Below are 20,976 nucleotides of genomic sequence, written 5' to 3'. Positions count from 1 at the left end.
TATTTTACTTTGAAATCTTCCGGAAGTGTGTCGCTTACTTGCCGTTTGACTTCCTGTGTGGTTGTCATGGGCAACACGGACGCTGGGAGATGCCAGACGGTCGCGCATGGGGCTTTTGACGCTAATTCTTGTGTTTAAATTGCATTCCTGGCAACTGTTTGAAGCGAAATGGCACCCAAGGCTGCCAAAAAAGGCGCAGCAGCCAAGAAGACCGCCGCCGCACAGGGCCCGGAGGTCCAGACATGGGAGAGCGGCCTCGCCAATGCGCAATTTGACGAGGTTGGCATGCTAGTGTTAAACGCTAAACATTGCTTGGAGGACCTGTTCAAGCGTTTTGTATTATGTATATTATTTCATTCAGCTACATCTCAATCAATCAGAATAAGGCGGAAAAGTTCAGTTCAAGAAGTGGACTTCATATAAATCCATTAAACACATAGGATAATGCTTTTTGTTTTGTTTATGTACAGGGTGTTCAAAACATACATATGTATAGGCTAGGCAAAAAAAGATTTATTTAAAATAACGTACAGTGAATTCTAAGGAAATAAGCAATGACCAAGAATAAGTAGAACAAAAAAAGACGTTGGACAAAGGAAACTTCCTGAAAATTGTCATCTACTCCACAAGGGGGCGCAAATTCTCACGAAGCCTTTTCAAAACGCCCCAGCAGGTTGCCCTGTGCTGCCCCCACATAGTGCACATCCAAGAAACCACCTCGTTCCATGTCAATGTCTCCAATAACTTTATTTATTTTATTTATTTTACTTGTAACTGTTGTATGTCCTTGCAGGATAACTGGAAAGCGTGTGTGTGCGTGCTGGTGGGTCGAGATCCACATGACGAGGAGCTGATCCGGATGCTGGCTCGGGCTGTGCAGCAACCGCAACGCAAACTTTTCACCTCGCTCGCTTGGGAGGACACCGAGGCTAAGGTAGCTAACATTTGAATTATTGTATTAATTTGAATGTATATTTATCTATCCGTGCATCCATTTTGTTTGTTTTTTGTCCGTTTGTGTTTGAACAGATTCGTGAATATGGGAATCCCAAAGCCAAAAAACGTGACGCCTTTCCTCAGTACTATGAGGTTTGTGATCAAGACACATCAAGTGTCGTCTCTCCTTCGCCTCTGCAAATGTTTGCCGTGCGCTCCCGCAGGTGACAGAACCCGCCAGGGAGCTGCTCGAGGCCCGAGAGGAGATCCCCGCTGAGCTCATGGCGCAAATCGTCAAATTCATGCTTCTACAGATTAAAGACAATGACCACCTGAGGCGAAAAGCAGAGCAAGTAAGAGAGACCTGAGCAAAAATGTGCTAACCCTAGTTTTACATTCTTGTTGACTGTTCAGTATGTCTTTTTTTGTTGTTGTTGTTTTTATCAAAGGTTGCAGCTGCTCCTGCTGCCAAGGAAAAAGCAGCAGCTAAAGGCAAAGACAAGAATGTAAAGGATGAGCCACCTCCTAAACCCAAAACAAAACTTAAACGCAGGGATGATGTCGAGCCACCCAAGTACATAAGTAAACATTATTATTATTATTATTATCATTACCTAAAATATTTGGTAATTGACTGAAGACAAGATGCCACAAGATGGCTGCAAAGGCAAAGCACTTGACAAGTTGCCACAAGATGGTGGCAAAGTACTACTTTTGTTGAAATGAAACTTCTTAATGTACATCAACATAGTCCCTTCTACCAAGATGCCAAATAAAGGTGGCAAAGCACTACTTTTATTGCTTTGGTAAATAACAGAGGAGGGTCGGTTCCCCAAATCATTCTGAATGTCGAGCACCAATTACGTAAGAATTGATTATTTTTCGAAAGTTTTAAAACGATTGCTGGATAACAAGTATCGGTGCTTATCTTTGAACGTTGACATTGTTTTTGCTTGTGTCGCCGCAAAGATGATGAGCCGGCCGACGGCCCTCAACACTACGTCCTGCTGGTGGGCTTCCACCAGCCCCGGCTGGTGGGGACACTGGATGGCGCCGGCGTCCACGTCGACAACGTCATCAGGCTGAGCGGCACGCACGCACCCTGTGACGAGGACCTCCCGGAGCAGGATGAGGAAATCTCTGAGCCCAGCGGTGAGTGGGAGAAAATGAGTTGCTCATTACAAATGATGGACTTTTGTTTATATGTATATATGGTAATGACGGATAGTGAAAGGTAAAACAATAATAATAATAAAGTTAAAAATACAAGTAAATTGAGCAGGGGTCTGCAACTTGCAGCTCTGGAGCCACATGTGGCTCTCCTGTGGCTACCTGTGCATCTGGAAAAAAAACCTATAAATTAATAATTGTTTTTACTTATTTGTATATTTTTTAGATAAAATATTCTTCAAATCAATTAATGATTTAGATGTTAAAAAAACGTAAATATACCCAAAATATCAGAGTCAAAATTTTTAAGTTGTGGGGAAAAAGTTGTTAATAAATTACCTAAAATGTCTAAAAATAAAAGAAAAGCAGAAAATGACCATAAAATGTTTTTGGAAATACCCAAAAAGTCCGAATATGTATATATTATATATGTATAATATGTAAGTCAGAATATAAAATGTTCAAAACCAAAAGAAGAAATTCCCATAGCATGTACATAAAATTGCAACCAAAAAAAGTCAGATAATGTATTTTTTAAAAAGCAGGGGGAAAAAAATGTAAAAAGTAACTCTAAAATGTTCAAAAACAAAAGGAGAAATCCTGGAAATTCCATTAAAATGTCCACAAAATTGCCCAAAATATCAAATTTACTGGCAAAAAGGCAGCAAAAAAATGTATTAAAAATATAGTCATAAAATGTTCAAAAACAAAAGGAGAAATCCTGGAAATTCCATTAAAATGTCCACAAAATTGCCAAAAATATCCAATTTACTGGCAAAAAGGCAGCAAAAAATGTATTAAAAAATAGACATAAAATGTCCAAAACAGAAAGAAGAGGGGAAAAAATGACTATAATTTGTCCATAAAATTGCCAAAAAGGCAATAAAGTCTTAAATGTATGAAAAATTACACACACACAAAAATCCAAAACTAAAGACGTAAAGAGGTAAAAAGAAAATGTCAAAGTATTGGATGCTGACTAAAAACACTAACGTTTCCTCCATCTTCTCATCGTCACCTTGTGAATTTTTACTTTTCTGTCTTCCATCAGCGGACGAAATTGCCGCCGAAGAGGCTCAGGCCGCTCAGGCCAAGGTTCTAGACAACTTCTGGTCGGCTCTGAGACAAGTTTTAGACAACGGAGGGGCAAACTCCAGACTCCACAACGTGGCTCAGCTGGAGTACTCCGTCCCAGACTCGTTGATGCCCTTTGACCCGCAGGATCCCGATGCTCTGGTGCGTTACCGCCCACTTCCTGTGACAGTCTTTGGCGCTGACGTCTGCTGCCGTCTGCTCGCAGATTTCCGTGGCCACCCAAATGTTTGACGGCGTGGCCAATCTCATCTATGACTGTCTGGATTGGCGTAGGCAGCATCAGCACTATTTGGACAGCGTCAACTTTGTTCGTGTGCCCTCTGTACTCTCGGGGCAGGATGTTCCGTCACCTGTAGAGGTACACACACACACACCACTGGCGGGCCTTCATACACTCTAAAAAGAGTTGGCAATAACCCAATTATGGTTCAAAAATGGGCCAATCAACTTTAACTCTTTGACTACCAAAAACGTTAAATAATGTTTAGTAAAATCCTATGAAGGAGTGCCAAAGACGTTAAAAGACGTTTTTTTTTTCAAAACAGAGGTGAAACTAACCATTTTCTATTGTTGATTACTGAAGAACGGAATAAGATAGAAACAAACTTTTTTTTCTGATGAAAGATGAGAGTCCAATCTTTCATTTGGTAGTATGTGTGTTTCCATAGTCCAAACACATAATTTTCTGTGGACCTTGAAAGATCAGTCAAAAATGCTTAAATCGGCTGGCACCCACGGCATCCCTTTTCTGAAAACATCTGGCAGTCAAAGAGTTTTTAAGGATCAATTTGACCTAATTTTCTGGGTTGTTTTACACTAAAAGACCCATTTCTTCACTCAAAGTTGGGTCAAATTGACCCAAGTAGAGGCCCGGTCCATTTGTGACTCATAATTTGGTTATTTTTGACCCAACTGTTTTTAGAGTGTAATCAGTTTTACCGGTACATGTTACATAAAATAGAGCAATGAGACTCAGATTTACATTTTTTGCTCCTTCCGTCGTCTGATTGGCTGGTTTCTATTAGGGGTGGGAATCTTTGAATGTCTCCCGATTCGATTCCGATTTTTGGGGTCTGTGATTCGATTCAGAATCGATTTTTGATTAAGAACAATTTTTGATTCAAAATGGTTTGATTGACAATGATTTTTGCTTCAATTTATAGATGTTCAAGGAATCGTATAGATCTACTCCAGTCTGACACGCTAATTAGCATTAGCGCGCTACCCGCGGCACTTTTATCTCTCAAAAGAACGGCTCCACGCTGCAAAAAAACAACTTTTATTGGAATAACTTCGTGACTTTTTCCTTCTACTCTCTAATGTGGCTACAACTTAACAGTGTATTAGACCGCGTGGAACCACACTGCCCCTAAGTGGCCAAATCGGGTACAACATGAACAGCCCTCCCAATAAAGGCACACACAAACAAAGGGAAGAGAGTATAAAATAATTTAAATAAAATCCATTTTGGGACATTTAAAATCGATTCTGAATCGTATTAAATGAGAATCACGATTCTTAGTTTCTATAAATGTGATGTACACACACACTATTCCCAGACGTTTTTTATTTAATTTTGTTTCCTGTCAGACTGGAGCTACTGTGTCCCCACGCTCTAAGAAGTCAGGGCGCCCGGCACCTCCAAGTAAGAGCATTCTTCATCATCATCATCATCATCATCATGTTCATCACAAGCCGACTTGATTGTTGTTTTATTTACGAAATAGAAAAGCCGCCGTCATCCCTGACCACCGACGTGGACATGAATCACTACAGCGGCCTCCTGGAGCACGTCCCGGCCGAGGCCTGCTCGGTGCCACTCATCTTGCACTGCATGCTGGAGCAGGTTTGCGCGTCTTCAGACATTTGACAGATTCCATCATTGCCGCCGTGGTGCATTAAGAACCCGGGCCTTCACCACAGGTTGTGCTGACAAGCGAGCAGACCCCTCCACCGCAAGCTCCGGACGACTCTGAGCCTCAGGCCGCTCCCGGTCTGGATCATCACGTGGTGGCCCAAATGCTGCACAACATCCTGCCTCAGGTTGAAGCAGAAGATGAGAGGAGAGACTTGCTGCATTGTTTGTTGACCACAGTAGAGAGAGAAGAAGACAAGGAGGTGCAGGAAGGGGGATGACATATTGTAAATAATAACACGGCGATGATGTCTTCCTCATATTGCCACTCGCGTTCCGTCTTAGATGCTGTTTTGTGGAAAACACTACTTTACTTTTATATTTTTTATGCAGGATCGTGAGTGATCGGCGGCAACAATGAATACACAGAGACTGATATACTGTGCTAGAATAATTGTGTCCTTTATCCCCCGCAAACAGCAATCAACACACTTCAACGCTAAGCAGCATAATATAATCACATCAGTGCTTACCTTGACACTAGACCGGAGAGCCGACGGTCCAGGTAGAACGAGCTGCTCAACGGCTGGGCGAACGTACGCTTCCCTCAGCTGACTCTACCCAAACCGCGTGCCGCGCCGTCTTTTATTCTTTAAGAAGTAGGGATGAGCGTGAGAAGCCGGGCTGGCCAAGCCCTCTCCCAGACACCCTTTCTATGAGTCGTGTCCTGCTTCGAAACATGTTTCTGAAATAGGGAGGACTGCAGGTGTCCTGCCTTGAAAACATGTTTTCGAAATATGAAGGACTGCGGGTGTCCTGCCTCAGAAACATGTTTTCGAAATAGGGAGGACTACAGTATAAACAAGGCATCCAACTTAAGAGTCCCCAGGCTCGGAGAGCCGACGGTCCGGGTAAAACGAGCTGCTTAACGGCTGGGCGAACGTACGCTTCCCTAAGCTGACTCTACCCGGACCGCGCGCCGCTCCGTCTTTTATTTTTTAACAAGTAGGGATGAGCGTGAGAAGCCGGGCTGGCCAAGCCCTCTCCCAGGCACCCTTTGTATGAGTCGTGTCCTGCTTCGAAACATGTTTCTGAAATAGGGAGGACTGCAGGTGTCCTGCCTTGAAAACATGTTTTCGAAATATGAAGGACTACAGTATAAACAAGGCATCCAACTTAAGAGTCCCCAGGCTCGGAGAGCCGACGGTCCGGGTAGAACGAGCTGCTTAACGGCTGGGCGAACGTACGCTTCCCTCAGCTGACTCTACCCAGACCGCGCGCCGCTCCGTCTTTTATTCTTTAACAAGTAGGGATGAGCGTGAGAAGCCGGGCTGGCCAAGCCCTCTCCCAGGCACCCTTTCTATGAGTCGTGTCCTGCCTCGGAAACATGTTTCTGAAATAGGGAGGACTGCAGTATAAACAAGGCATTCGACTCAAGAGTTCCCAGGCTCGATTCCGCCAACAGTTCAGCCTTATATAAGAGGTTACATGAGGACATATCAAACCATGGTTATTTTCCATTCAGATGCTTAAGGAGGAGTTTGGGGTGGAGACGACGCCAAGGAGGTCCAATCAGCCCGTCATTATCAGACACCATGATGAAAGGGCACTGCGCATGATTGGCATAACTGTAAGTCAAATGTGCAAATTTAACGTGTCCGCCTTTCTTGGCTTTGCGTAAATGCCAAAAGGTGAGTTTTATGACTAATTACCGATTGTTTAAAGTGCAAGCCAGGGTTGTTATAGTTTTTGGAGTTTTCATATTAGTTTTCAGGACGGTTCTATTAGTTTGTATTCATTTAGTTATTTAAAAAAAAATGCTTAGTTTAAGTTACTTTCAGTATTAGTTTTCATTAAAAAAAAAGTGTAGTATTTGTGTGCAAGTAAAGTAACACATTTCTTACCTAGTGTTGCCGAGGAGCGATGTCCTCTGAAGATGCTTTTCTATTGGCTGCTGCCAGATGACGTCATTTATTTTTTATTTTATTTATTTAATTTTTTTATTTGTTTTATTTAATTTTTTTCCCTTAGCGCTCAGTATTGTTCATTCGATTTGACATCATCATTGCTCTCCTTTTTAAAAAAAAAAAAAAATTAAAAAAAAAAGTTTTTTTTTTTTTAATTTTTAATTTTTTAATTATTATTATTTTTTTTTTATTTTAATTTTTTTTTTTTTTTTGCACATATATGACATAGATGACGTCATTTCTGTGTGACACTTTCAAACGTCCTTATTCTGGTTAATATCGAAAAAATTTACCTTAAAACGTTTACCATAAAATCACATTTAATTTTTTTTATTAAATGACTTACCAAAGACTAAAATGAAGGACATTTTATCGCCAATGTACTTTTTGCTGTGGAGGGGGTTCAAGGTTTGGATCCAGCCCAGGAGGAGGCGTCCATGATGAAACGATCGCCCGAGTGGAAGCTCATCAACTCCGTGGCTCAGCGGCGTTCCAACAGCTCCTGCTGGCGGGCCATCAAACAACAGCTCCAACGCCAATGCACCAATGGTCTGAAATAGAAATATTATTATTTTTATTTTTTTTTTTTTAACTGAATCTTGCTCCGCAGACGAAGTGTCATGGCCGCTGGCGGAGCGCTTCTTTCACCAGAGCGTGTTTGAGAGCATGCTGCTGACTGGATTGGACGACGAGGGCGTTCTGGGAAAAGACTGCAGACCTTTGGGAATGGTGCATCATTCCAAAAAACAACCCGTCAACCCCTGGGACAACCCGTTGTCCTTTGCGAAGCAGAAACTTCGCGGCCTGCGCAAGAAATGTGTGTTTATTCGGTGAAATGTTTTCCGTTTGGGTTCACTTTTGTCATTATTGACTTTTCTTCGCTATAGGGCCGAAGTTTCTAGAAGACGACGCTGATTCTACAGAGGTGTTTGTATTTTAATCATCACGTGTCTTTTATGATCTAAGTGCCACTTTAAGAGATTTTTTTTTTCTCTCTCCGCCCAGTTGGATCTATCCGACATTCAGAGTTGCCGACTGAGGTCCCTCAAGGACTGGCACTATGTTGAACACTATGAAGCGGCCATCTTACCTCAGGTGACCTCCGGTTTTAGATGAGATCGTGATCTCGTGACTTGTCGGTTACATGTGACATTTCGTTTTTGGCGCAGGCCCTCCAATCAGCTGCCCAGCAATATCGCTGTCTGGACACACTCAGAGGAAGTCATAATAATGTCATGTACATTTTCTGCCACAATCCTATGAGTCCCGATCGCTTGTGCAAGGAATTCTGGGATGTGGCCATTCACACGGATGTCAAGTTCAGGTCAGAGTGCAGTTGTTGGATTTGCTTGCAACATGATAAATGTTTCGTTCCGTTCCGTCTTCAATTCCGCTTATCCGGGGGGGTCGGGTCGCGGGGGCAGCAGCTTTTAGCAGGGAAGCCCAGACTTCCCTCTCCCCAGCCACTTCAGCCAGCTCCGCTGACGGGATCCCAAGGCGTTCCCAGGCCAGCCGAGAGACGTCGTCTCTCCAGCGTGTCCTGGGTCGTCCCCGGGGCCTCCCGCCGGCTCCCCTCTTTGGTGGAGATTTTCATCCACGCCAGATCCACCCTCACCAGCATCTATCGAAACTCAGACACAATCTTCCTCAGGTCATTGAATCGGTGGAGGCTGATGTCTGTGGATCTCACTCCGCTTCGTCTGTCCTTCCTTCCTTTCCTCAGTCTCTCCTTTGGTCTCTTGAGGTCTCCCTGATTTGTTGGAATTTAGATGTCTCTGGGGTTGGTGAAGGACTCTGGTGGGTGGTGTCTGGTCGGTGCTGGATTTCACTTTCCTTTCTTTTCTTTGGTCCTTCCTCGGGTTTCCTGACGGCCTCACCACTCTGGCTGGAAGTGTTCGGTTTAGGGAAACGGTATGGGATTTAAAAAATTTTTTTTAATAGGTTTTAGGTGAACTAATGAATGCACACACGCACGCACGCACATACACATATTCACCCACATACCCCCCCCCCCAAAAAAAAAAAAAAAAAAAAAAATATATATATATATATATATATATATATATATATAAAATAAAAAAGATAAAAAATAAAAAAAAGGAGAGCAATGATGATGACATGTCAAATCGGTAAAATTACCGAATGAACAATACTGAACTCTCCAGAATTTTTTTTTAAATAAAAAATAAAAAAGGACATGCCCGGAACACCTCCCCCAGGGGCCTCTCCAGGAGGCATCCGAACCAGATGCCCGAGCCACCTCAACTGGTTCCTCTCAACGTGGAGGAGTAGATAAATGTGTGATTTGTATTTTTTTATTATTATTATTATTTATTTATTTATTTTAATAGGACTTATTTGGAGCATGTGGCCGCCACAATCAGAGACTGGATTGAGAAAGAGGAAGTGAAGAGGCAGCCGTTGGAGATAAATCCTACGCAATCTTCAGAAAGTACAGCTGAGCATAAAAACGAGAGTACCGTCACATTATAAATGAATAAATTGATCTTCTTGGATTTGATAAAAAAAAACATTACAGATTCAACAGTGGAAGATGATGAGCCCCCGGAGCCGTATGTCACCAAAAATTCACTCAAAGTTTGTAGCGACTCGCACGCACAAAAACTAAAGAGCACGCATGTACAAAAAATATAAATTGACTAGTAATTCCAATTGTCAGGCTTCCAAGCTGGAGGAGGAACGGCTGAAGGACGAGGAATCCAAGAAAGGCAAGAAACCGGCAAAGCCGCCGGCGGGCAAAAAGCCGCAGCCGGCGGAGGACGCAAAGTCGGCGGAGGCCAAGAGAAGCGACCGATCTGGCAACACGGGGAGGAGCAGAACTACCACCAACAGCTCCAACAGCTCTCGCTCCGACCAATCGTTTTCCAGTAAAGGGGACGACGTAGATGAGGCCGACGAGGTACGAGCACGGACGAGCCGTGCAAAGTGTTTCCAAAAATATTTGTGATATTTAGCTTTATGTGCCTCACTTTTAGGGATTCACAGGCTTCCACATGGATGGATTGTTGGTCCATCTGTCAGGGTGTCTCCAGTACATTTTCCCTGCATCCGGTGGGCATGTTACCGTGGAGACCATCAGCTACGTTGGAGGTAAAGTTATTTACACATTTTATAGCTTGATTATATTTGATTATATTTGACACTTAACAGCCTTGAGATATGAGTGAGTTGATTTTGTTGTTGTTGTTGCTTTGATTGAAAGACAATTACACTTGGTGTGTTTAAAACCGCCCAAAAATTGTCTAAAGAATCCCAGAGTTCTAGGCAGGACCTACCACACTGCATTGCGATTGGCTGCTGCAACACTGCCACCAGGTGGCCAAGGCGGGCACAACCACCGGGATGAGCAGCATTTACTGTAATTGACGCCACTGCAACTCACACGAAAGACATGTCACCACCGTAGGTTCCAGCATGCTGAAAGTGGCCGTGAAGAAAGATGGCCACCACTTCTACACGCACATCAACCATATTCTCCATACAGCGTCCAAGCGTTCATTCTCGGCCTTGCTGGATAATGGCATCCGGCTGTCTTATACTTTTGAATACCCACCACCAGAGAAATGCAAAGGTTTGTGATTAATCGTGAGTTAACTAGTGAAGTCATGCAATTAATTACGAACATTTTTAATCATCGGACGACCCCAATTTTCTTTTTATTAATTAAAAAAATGAATTTTTTATTTATTTTAATAAACTTTACTTTTCTTTAAAAAAAAAACCCTTTATAAAAAATTAAGGGCAATTTTCTTTTTATTAATTAAAAAAAATGAATTTTTAATTTATTTTAATAAACTTTACTTTTCTTTAAAAAAAAAAAACCCTTTATAAAAAATTAAGGGCATCAGGCGATTAATTTTTGAAAACCTCGAAAAAAATATTGTACATTTAGAACGGATATAAAATTTGTGATAAATCGTGAGTTAATATTGAAGTCATGCGATTAATTACGATTTTAAAAAATTAATCGTCTGACGCCCCTAATTTTTTAATTATTTTTTATTTTTTTAATTCGGGGCATCAGGTGATTAATATGTTTAATTGTAATTAATCGCATGACTTCACTAGTTAATATTCACCAATTTTATACCTGTTCTAAATGTACAATAAAACATTTTTTTCTAGGTTTTCTCAAAAGAGTGGGATTTTTTTTTTTAAATAGAAATAGTTCAAATTAATTTTTGACGTCTATAGCCGTCAATGGCAGTGAATGAGTTAAGTGGAATGTCATTTTCAGTTGACAAGTAGCAAAATGGCCGCCCCCCTAAGAATTATATTGAATTATGTCGTAACAATGTTTTAAATACATTTCCTAGTGCTCTTTTTCCTGATTAAAAACACATTATACCGATTTAAATACGATTTTAGATGGTTTTAAATCACAACAAGAAAGGACAACATTTTCAGAGATACATTGCAATCTATGATAAAAAAAAATGATGATGATGAGAAAAAAAAAATCCACTACTTTGCTGCCCTACTAGAGACTCTCATGGAAACAGAGAAAGGGTCGCAAGAGTCGACAACCTTGGTCGCCCCAGCAGAGGGTCTCAAGGAAACCGAGAAAGAGCCACAAGAGTCAACCGAGTTCGCAGCCCCAGTAGAGAATCTCAAGGAAACGCAAGAGTCAGCAGGAGCGGAGCTGGTCGACGATTCGAAAAGCGAAAACAACTCTGCGGAGGCGCAGGTGGGTACATAATATGATCGGATGTAGATGACCGTGTATATATTGACTGTGAACGTGTTCTTGCGTGAAGCCGTGTGAAAGCCAACCACAAGTGCCCCCAAGTCCACTAAACAGCCTCAGCTTGTCCATCCCGAGCGGCTTACTTGTGCAGTTCATGCGCGAAGATGGTTAGTGATGTCGTCGTCTTCTTCTTTTCTTTCAACTTTCACTTGTTTGCCATACCGAAATCAAAAAGTGTGTCCTCAGAGAAGCAGCATATGCTGGTGCGACTGAGTTTTCACGCCACGGGTGACCAGGACCCCTCTTTTGCCAAAGAGGCGTCCCGCATTGTCACCAGCCAGGGAGCCGTGATCCGATACATGAGGGATGGCTCCAGTGAGGTAAACACGCCAGCACGCACATGTTTCTCTGTGGTTGTTAATTCACTTTTTTTTTTGTGTGTGTGTGTGTTGCAGGTGCTCTTTGCAGACGGCGCGGTCAGTTCCAGCTTAGATTCTGGCCCAGTGTGGGTACAAGAAATAGAAGAAGACACCACAGATGGCAAGGAAATTGCACTGAAAATTAACACTAATATGTTCTTAAGCAGCCCCGATAATCGAAACACAGTATTCTGGTTAACTCATTCACTGCCGTTGACGGCTATAGACGTCAAAAATTCATTTGAACTATTTCTATTAGTTTAACATTTTTTTCCACTTTTGTTAACAAGAGTGAAAACCTAGAATTGTTTTATTGTACATTTAGAACAGCTATAAAATGTGTGATTAATTGTGAGTTAACTAGTGAAGTCATGCGATTAATTATGATTAAAAATTGTAATCGCCTGACGCCCCCAATTTTTTACAATGTTTTTTTTTCTTTTTTTATTAATTCATTGCTATTGACAGCTATAAATGTCAAAAATTCATTTAAACTATTTTTATTATATAAACATTTTTTTTCCACTTTTGTTAACAAGAGTGTGAAAACCTAGATTTTTTTTATTGTACATATAGAGCAGATATAAAATTTGTGATTAATCGTGAGTTAACTAGTGAAGTCATGCAATTTAATTACAATAAAAAAATGTAATCGCCTGTTGCCCCTGATTTTTAATAATCTTTTTTTATGAATTTATGGCAGTGAATGAGTTAATATTGCGCTTGTAGAATATGAACAAAGCAGCAAAATCCACCCATCGTCAGCCATTTCAGGGGGCGGCCATCATCCAAATGACATCACAGTCGCTCAGGGCTTAGGTAACGGCAAATCATGGATCAGCTTGAGAATGTCACTTGACCATACTGAGAAAACAGGCGGGCCCTGATTGGTTGTTACCTGAGCAACTGTGATGTTATTTTCAATTGATTGCAAGTGGCAAGATGGCCCCCCGCTGAGATGGATTAAAACGGGTGGATGGGTCTTATATATATATATATATATATATATATATATATATATATATATATATATATATATATATATATATATATATATATATATATATATATATATTAGGGCTGTCAAAATTATTATTAAGTTAAATTTATGAATTTTTGACCTATATATATATATATATATATATATATATATATATATATATATATATATATATATATATATTAGGGCTGTCAAAATTATTATTAAGTTAAATTTATGAATTTTTGACCTATATATATATATATATATACTTCTAGAACAAAATCCAGAGAACCAGGTTACGTCTCCTCCTCGAGGGTTTTGGGCAACGACGACACCCTGCGGTACTCGCATCTGCACTGTCGGTAGCACACACGAACAGAACCCCGCCTGCTCTCTTCTAACCTACAAGACTTCAGACCCGGTCACTCACGAGGTGAGAGTGCTACTGCTGCTACACAGGCGGCCTCGTTTGCTTGATCGTCTCGGGTTTCTTCGCTTCACTTCCAGGTGATGCTGAGCCGGGAAGATCTGGTGGTGACGGTGCAGAAGCCAGACGGATCTGTGAGTGTGGATCATGCGGATGGAACGAGAATCACGACGTTCTACCAAGAAAGGCCGCCAAGCATGGGTGAGGAAGGATGTGAAACCCAGATAGAGGAGGAGAGCGAGAGGGTGGTGGTGGTGGAGAACGAGGCCTGCGCCACTGTGGTGATGTTCCCAGAACGACACGTGGCTGAAATCTGGTTAGCGGATGGGACTGTTATCACCGGGAACAACGAGGGAGCTTATGAGGTAACGTGTATCATTGTGTAGTTCCTCAATTATTTTGTATGGACTCTGATTTTAATTTTATTTTTTTGTCAAAGGTGGTCCCATCCAGCGTCGGGCTCCTGCACATCCAAAGTGATGGCAAGTGTATGTACTCCAGTGAACCCCCTCAGGGTGGCCTCCCCTCTTACGTCATGAGTCACACTGACAAAGTGGCCTGTGACATAACAGACTTGGATGGAAGCTACTTTCAGGTGAGCTGCAGTTCAGAGTTTAAAAGGTGCTCTATGGGACACTCCATTGGCACACGGGCTAGCAATTAGCATCTATGTGGAGATGTTACCCAATAAGGAATAGCTATTAAAATACAGCTGTCATGAGGGACATGATTGGTTGGGGGAAGGTGGACCCAAATGCAGAGAAGTAAGGCAGTGAGACGTGAATGAAGTGCAATATGTAGAACTTTAATCAAACGCAGGGGAAAAAAAGATGAACAGACAACAATGGTTGCTGTGACTGGACAGGATTGGACATCGTGACTGGACTGGTCGACAGGAGTGGACAGGACGTGACCAGACAGGTTGTCAGGACCGGACAGGACGCGGCTAGACTGGTCGTCAGGACCGGACAGGTCGTGGCTAGACAGGTCGTGGCTAGACTGGTCGTCAGGACGCGAGTGGACTGGTCGCGGCTAGACTGGTCGTCAGGACGCGAGTGGACTGGTGGCGGCTAGACTGGTCGTCAGGATGCGTCTAGACTGGTCGTCAGGACGCGACTAGACTGGTCATCAAGACTGGACAGGTCGCGGCTCGACTGGTCGTCAGGACGCGACTAGACTGGTCGCGGCTAAACTGGTCGTGGCTAGACTGGTTGTCAGGACGCGACTGGACTGATCGCGGCTAGACTGGTTGTCAGGACGCGACTGAACTGATCGCGGCTAGACTGGTCGTCAGGATGCGACTAGACTGGTCGTCAGGACGCGTCAGGATGCGACTAGACTGATCGTCAGGACCGTGTAGGACGCGGCTAGACTGGTCGTCAGGACCGGATAGGTCGAGGCTAGACTGGTCGTCATGACGCAACTGGACAGGTTGAGGCTAGACTGGTCGTCAGGACACAACTAGACTGATCGCAGCTAGACTGGTCGTCAGGACGCAACTAGACTGATCGCGGCTAGACTGGTCACCAGGACGCGATTAGACTGGTCGTCAGGACACGTCAGCACGCGACTAGACTGGTCGTCAAGACTGGACTGGTCGCGGCTAGACTGGTCGTCAGGACTGGACAGGTCATGGCGACTAGACAAGACGACGTGAATAACAGTGACGTGACCTGACTTGCCTTGACTTGATTAGCTGTGACTGTGACTTGACTTGGCTGTGGCTGTGACAAAAGCTTGGCTGTGACGAGACACACGAACTTCCACACATAACGTCGACAATGCTCTCACACTGACTTAACAAGCCCCACAAACTAAATACACCTCTGCTAACTACTTGACAAGACACATCTGGGGAAGACCCACAGGTGGACGTGGTTACACATAACGAGACAAAGGGAAAGACAAGGAACACTGAACACACACAACAAAGAACATGAACATCCAAAATCAAACAAAAACCCAACAGAACTGAAACATGACAACACCAACACCTGTCCTGTAGACACATAATTAAAAAAAACAAATGCATTGATTCTTTATCCCCTTTGATGCACCAACGTAGACCTTTTTATGGACTACTAAAGATTCACATTCTCTTCAGGTGTTGGAAGACGGGCAGGTGACCGCGCACGTCGTCGGACCAGCTTCGAGCATGCTGCAAATGGAGCAGGAGGATGAAGACAAAGAGATGATGTCAAAGCCCCAAGACCATTGTCCTAGGTGACACACACACACACACACTCAGTGTGATATTCCACTTTACTGCTTGTTTGTCCGCAGGCTGTTCCTGGTGCACGAGGACGGTTCCGGTACCGAGCTCTTTTGTAGGCAAGCTGTGGAGGAGCTGCTGTGCCAGGCCCACTCGGACCCCAGTGTGGTTCTGCTGAAAGACCCGCTGCCAGACACACAAGGTGAGTGACTGTTCATCCCACGCTGTAACGACTTATTGCTACAAAATGTGTTGGGGCTGCTCCAGGCGAGTTTGGCATCACCATCCTGAAGCCCAGTATTGAGAGCGTTCGGTCCAATTGGGTCCACGTGAAGCTGGAACCTGACGTCATACCTCAGCGCCTCCAGAAACACATTGCGCAAGATTCCCCTCGTGTTGAGGTACTGGACAATATGGCGCGACGATCCCTTGACGGAGCACCTCAACTTAGTTCTCAGCCTTTACTTGGTTAAACTCGACCTTTTGTTTATCACAGAAGCCTCGCAGTCCTTCATTTGTGACCACTGCAGGACAAGGGCACAGCGTGGGAAAGCGGGCGGTCGCCAGTGTCGATGTCCGCAACTGCCCCAAAATCCTGGAGATTCGGGAAATTTACCAGCACAGGGATTTAAGCCCAAAGCTCAAAAACTTGGTGGACACGCGACTGAAGGCGAGTACTGACGGTTGCACGCCGCGTTTGTCTGATGAAAAGATTTTGATAACTTCACCTTGTAGGAGTATATTGAGACTTTGATGGAGAAGTCGCAATGGTCTGCTGACGTGATGCTGAAGGAGCCTCGCACTGAAGTGGAGCGAGCCCACGCTGGGTTTCTGCTTAGTCAGGTGCCGCTAGCTTGATGCTAACGTATAATGTGAAACCCTATAGGCAGGCTAACCGAAATGAGCAAATATGTTACACTACTGCTTCTTGTATACAAAGTCTTTTTCAGAGGAAGCGGATGAAGCCCGCACCAGTATAAAAAGGACCCCAGGTAAAGGGAGTCATTAGTCATGCCTGAATGGAATGTCCCTTTGTCTCATTGGCGGCTGTCTGTCCACAGGGGACATTGGCAGTCTGTACAGAAAGGCGGTGCAAGCTCCAGTCGAGCTGTTGGATGATTTGACGGACACCACGATGACGGCCAGCATCGGGTAGAGGCCATTTTGGTACTTAACGTGATGTCTTTGGGATCTCATCGTTGTGTGGTCTTTTTTTGCAGCTGCACCCATTTTAAGGAGTCAAAGTGGACAGACACGTTGGAACAGTACAGGTTGGGAGACATGGCGCTCGGCTTTTCAAGTCAAGCATACTTTGTGTAATTACTAGGGGTGTCAAAATTAGTGTGTTAATTTTGAGTTAATTATTTTTTTTTTTTTTTAATGCGCGATTAATGACAGCCCCGTACTTGGAAAGCCTGTACTGGGGGAATTCCTGCAGCAGACAAGGCCACGTCAAAATTTAACAGTAATAAATGTAGCAATAATAATGCATATATTTGTGGAGGCTGGGGTCAAGTTGTATTTTACAATTTAAAAAATGTGCAGAATTTCACAACTTACTTCATGTGAAAGATTAGATAGCTCTTAATGTGAAGAGAAAAATGGACTGAGCTGTCACCAATGTCTTACAAATGCAATTATGCCATCTAGTGGCAGAAAAATGACCTCAACACAAATCAATATCACACTAGTTTTTTTTTTACAATAAGTACTTCTTTTTTTTTAAACTAAATTTTATGAATTAATATGAAATTACTGTATCAAGACTACAATGTAACAAGTTTCTGGAAAATATACAAAAAATTACAGCATTTTCTTGCTTTTTAATTTTACAGTATTTAACTGTATACAGCAATTCATTATGGGTAAAAAAGTGCATTATGGGTAAAAACAAAGTACGGTAATTCGCTGTATAATTAGCGGTCAAATACTTAAATTTTTACAGCAACTATGTTTCGTCATGTATTTACGTGGATTACAGGTAAATACCGTAAAGATTGTCGGGTTTTAGCTTCTTTTTTTTTTTTTTTGAAACTGCAGTACATCTTTTTAATTTTAACTAAATTTTTAATTTTAACTAAATTTTATGAATTATTATGAAATTACTGTATTAATGACAAAAAATACAGCCATATTTCTATTAGTTTAATATTTTACCCACTTTTATGTTAACAGGGGTATGCAAACTTTTTATCGTACATTTAAAACAGATACTGTATAGAATTTGAGATTAATCATGAGTTAACTATTGAAGTCATGCAATTAACTCATTCACTGCCATAAATTCATTTTTTTTTTTTAAATATATATATAAAAAATTAGGGGCGACAGGCAATTAAATTTTTTAATTGTAATTAATCGTATGACTTCACTAGTTAACTCACGATTAATCGCAAATTTTATATCTGTTCTATATGTACAATGAAAAAAAATTCTAGGTTTTCATACTCCTGTTAACAAAAGTGGAAAAAAAATTAAACTAATAGAAATTAGTTCAAATGAATTTTCGACGTTTTTAGCCGTCAATGGCAGTGAATTAATTAAAAAAGGAAGAAGAAGAAAAGATTATTTAAAATTTTTATCGTGATTAATCGCATGACTTAACTCGTTAACTCATGATTAATCACAAGTTTTACATCTGTTCTAAATGTACAATAAAAAACTCTAGCTTTTCATACTCTTGTTAACAAAAGAGGGGAAAAAAATGTTAAAGTAATAGAAATAGTTCAAATGTATTTTGGACGTTTTTAGCCGTCAATGACAGTGAATGAGTTAATTACGACTAAAAAAAATGTCATCGCCTGACGTCCCTAGTAATTACAAAAGAGAGGGGGAAGGGAGAGGCAGTAAAACAGGCCATAATTTAGATTTTTTGTTTTCCTGTATGCGTGTGTCTCTTAGACAGGAGCTGTTTGAAGTGAGGGCTTGTGTCGAAGCGCTGAGGAAGAAGATGATCGTGCCTTTCTTTCACCCAGAGAACAACTTATTACACCAGGAAAGTGTTAACCTAAACTTGTTAACCACTATCCGATCATAACCACGTTTGCTCATACAGTGTGCGTTACTGCTTACTTTTACCGTTACTGTATTCCAGAATTATCTCCTGCGTCGAAGTCCAGACATTACGAGGCCAGTCTTCAGCAGCCCAACATTTTCCGGGTCCGATTATACGGAAGAGGCCTTCCAGAGGGACGTCCTACCAAAAGAGTACCGTAAGTATACAGTATAATATATATATATATATATATATATTTTTTTTTTTCTGGAGAACTCAGTATTGTTCATTCGGTAATTTTACTGATTTGACATGTCATCATCTTTGCTCTCAATTTTTTTTTTTTGTATGTGTGCGAGTGTGTGTGTATTCATTAGTTCACCTAAAACCTATTTTAAAAAAATCCCATACCGTTCACCTAAACCGAACGCTTCCAGCCAGAGTCGTGAGGCCGTCAGGAGACCAGAGGAAGGACCAAAGGAAAGTATAGTACAGTATAATATATCTAACTGTGAACTCTTTCTGAAATTTCAGTTCTAGATGACACTGTGGAACCGCCCCCGCCGCCCTTGCACCCAACACCTTATTCTACCAGGTTGGTCAACCGCACAGTCAGCTCACATCATTTTTTTTTTTTCTCTGGAGAGCTCAGTATTGTTCATTCGGTAATTTTACCGATTTGACATGTCATCATCATTGCTCTCTTTTTTTTTTTAAAATATGTATATATTTTTTCACATCATAATAAGAAGCTAACGTTAGCCTTCCGTGTTGATGCTCAGTCGCCCAACAGCGAGGAGCAGCAGGATGCCCGGCATGTCTCCTCCAATCGCAGCAGGTACGTCAAAATGAATTTGACTGCCCCGCGGTGTGTTTACGTGAGTGTCCATACCAGCGGTCAGCTTTGGGACGGACCCCCGCAAGCCTCTGAAGTCGGTCCACGTGAATGTAATCGGGCAGCCCAGGCGGACAAGCGTCAGACTTCCACCCTCAATTATCAGCTCCAAACCCTTCAGTGTGCCCAATCATCACGTAAGACAGACGGCCGCGCACGTATTTGTTATACATACCAGTGTGGAATCAGACCCGTGATTTCCATCCCCAGTTCCGCTCTGTGGAGGAACCAGTGCGCCGCCGGTGTCGCACCATTTCACTGGCCGACCCGAACGTCATCACCAGGGGCTTTGAGCTGCGCCCGTCCAGCGTTGACTTCGGCTTGCAGAGGGACGGGATGTTATCGGTCGTCACCGTGGTCATGAAGAACGTGGGTGTGGACACCTGCAGGTGAGATGACGTCGGTATTTACCTCCGGATGTGGCGTAGAGGTCGCGTTTGCTACTTAATGGCTCACGCTCGGCTTCCCTCCCAGGTTCCACGTCAAGCAGCCTCCGATCTCTTCGGGCCTCCGAGTCAAGTACCAGCCGGGACCTGTAAGTTCAAAGATGGCTTGCACAAACACATTCAGTCTGTTCCGTCTGTCTGTCCGTCTGTCTGTCTAGGTGCCGGCAGGTTTGCACATCGAACTGAATATTGAGCTGTACGCCATGTGCGAGGCACACGAGGGTTACATGGATCCCACCAAGTACATTTCCCACGACATCATCATCCCCACAGAGACCGACATCCTCTATCTGCCTGTCACGGCCAATATCCTTCAAATACGCGTGGCCAAGCGTCAAGTAAGTTTGCCAGTTGTTCATTTAATTGTGGCGGGCTATAAATTTGACTTCACAAAAAAAAAAAAATGGCTGTTGTACCCCCTTTATTCCCAAAGTCCGGTGTGTTCACATCCTTGACTAATTCACCCATCCTTCCTGAAATCTTTTATGACATTTGGATGAGAGATTACTTCAGTTCATACAGCAGGAGACGTTCCCGAGCCCCTAAACAGTCCCGCAGTGTCCCAGCGTGCCACGGGCACGAGCAGAACCCGCCCGGCTCTCGGGGGCCCGCGGCCACTGCAAACGCAGGTACTTGTGCGGAAAGTTAAACCAAAACTTGGAATATACCATTTGCTAGATAGAGTATTGTTCTCTATTTTTATTTTTTTTTACAGGGCACCATAAACGCACAGCTAGTCTGTGAAGAATGCATCAATCCACCAAAAAGCTGTTTGTAAAGTCTGTTTCAAATAAAAAGCGGTCAACTGTGTGTGTGTCTATTTAGTTGCTTAAATTGTCATTTTATGGATGCTGTCTGGATAAAGTTGT

At 42.7% G+C, this 20,976-nt stretch overlaps 1 protein-coding gene across 1 annotated transcript; it reads left to right on the top strand.

Annotated features, from left to right (window-relative positions):
- Window positions 1–58: 58 nt before the first annotated feature.
- Window positions 59–20,917, top strand: spag17 (sperm associated antigen 17). Its single transcript, XM_077544415.1, has 47 exons — window positions 59–279; window positions 794–934; window positions 1,030–1,089; window positions 1,161–1,289; window positions 1,386–1,518; window positions 1,906–2,088; window positions 3,158–3,342; window positions 3,407–3,559; window positions 4,792–4,846; window positions 4,929–5,047; window positions 5,125–5,319; window positions 6,582–6,686; window positions 7,422–7,572; window positions 7,634–7,840; window positions 7,911–7,948; window positions 8,029–8,118; window positions 8,193–8,347; window positions 9,375–9,475; window positions 9,563–9,621; window positions 9,704–9,943; window positions 10,020–10,134; window positions 10,451–10,615; window positions 11,526–11,731; window positions 11,802–11,898; window positions 11,978–12,111; window positions 12,187–12,271; window positions 13,408–13,565; window positions 13,640–13,924; window positions 13,999–14,154; window positions 15,664–15,782; window positions 15,843–15,973; window positions 16,039–16,172; window positions 16,268–16,441; window positions 16,507–16,614; window positions 16,712–16,763; window positions 16,833–16,923; window positions 16,992–17,042; window positions 18,673–18,766; window positions 18,866–18,983; window positions 19,301–19,361; window positions 19,549–19,604; window positions 19,662–19,798; window positions 19,872–20,050; window positions 20,136–20,196; window positions 20,266–20,413; window positions 20,572–20,736; window positions 20,823–20,917. Exons 1-47 carry the CDS (start codon window positions 169–171, stop codon window positions 20,849–20,851), a joined length of 5,919 nt encoding a protein of 1,972 aa, XP_077400541.1. The 5' UTR covers window positions 59–168; the 3' UTR covers window positions 20,852–20,917.
- The last annotated feature ends 59 nt before the right edge of the window (window positions 20,918–20,976 follow it).

This window comes from Vanacampus margaritifer, chromosome 15, assembly GCF_051991255.1.
Source record: "Vanacampus margaritifer isolate UIUO_Vmar chromosome 15, RoL_Vmar_1.0, whole genome shotgun sequence".
In the NCBI taxonomy this organism is placed as follows: domain Eukaryota; kingdom Metazoa; phylum Chordata; class Actinopteri; order Syngnathiformes; family Syngnathidae; genus Vanacampus; species Vanacampus margaritifer.
Note: the sequence above shows the minus strand (reverse complement) of the source record. Positions and strands in the feature narration are given on the sequence as shown.

Bases quoted from the DNA above. Each gene is read 5' to 3' on its own strand.
- spag17 (XM_077544415.1), top strand. From the start codon at position 169: ATGGCACCCAAGGCTGCCAAAAAAGGCGCAGCAGCCAAGAAGACCGCC. The intron at 7,949-8,028 runs GTGTTTGTATTT...CTCTCCGCCCAG, and splicing joins ACGACGCTGATTCTACAGAG to TTGGATCTATCCGACATTCA. The intron at 16,615-16,711 runs GTGCCGCTAGCT...TTGTATACAAAG, and splicing joins CTGGGTTTCTGCTTAGTCAG to TCTTTTTCAGAGGAAGCGGA.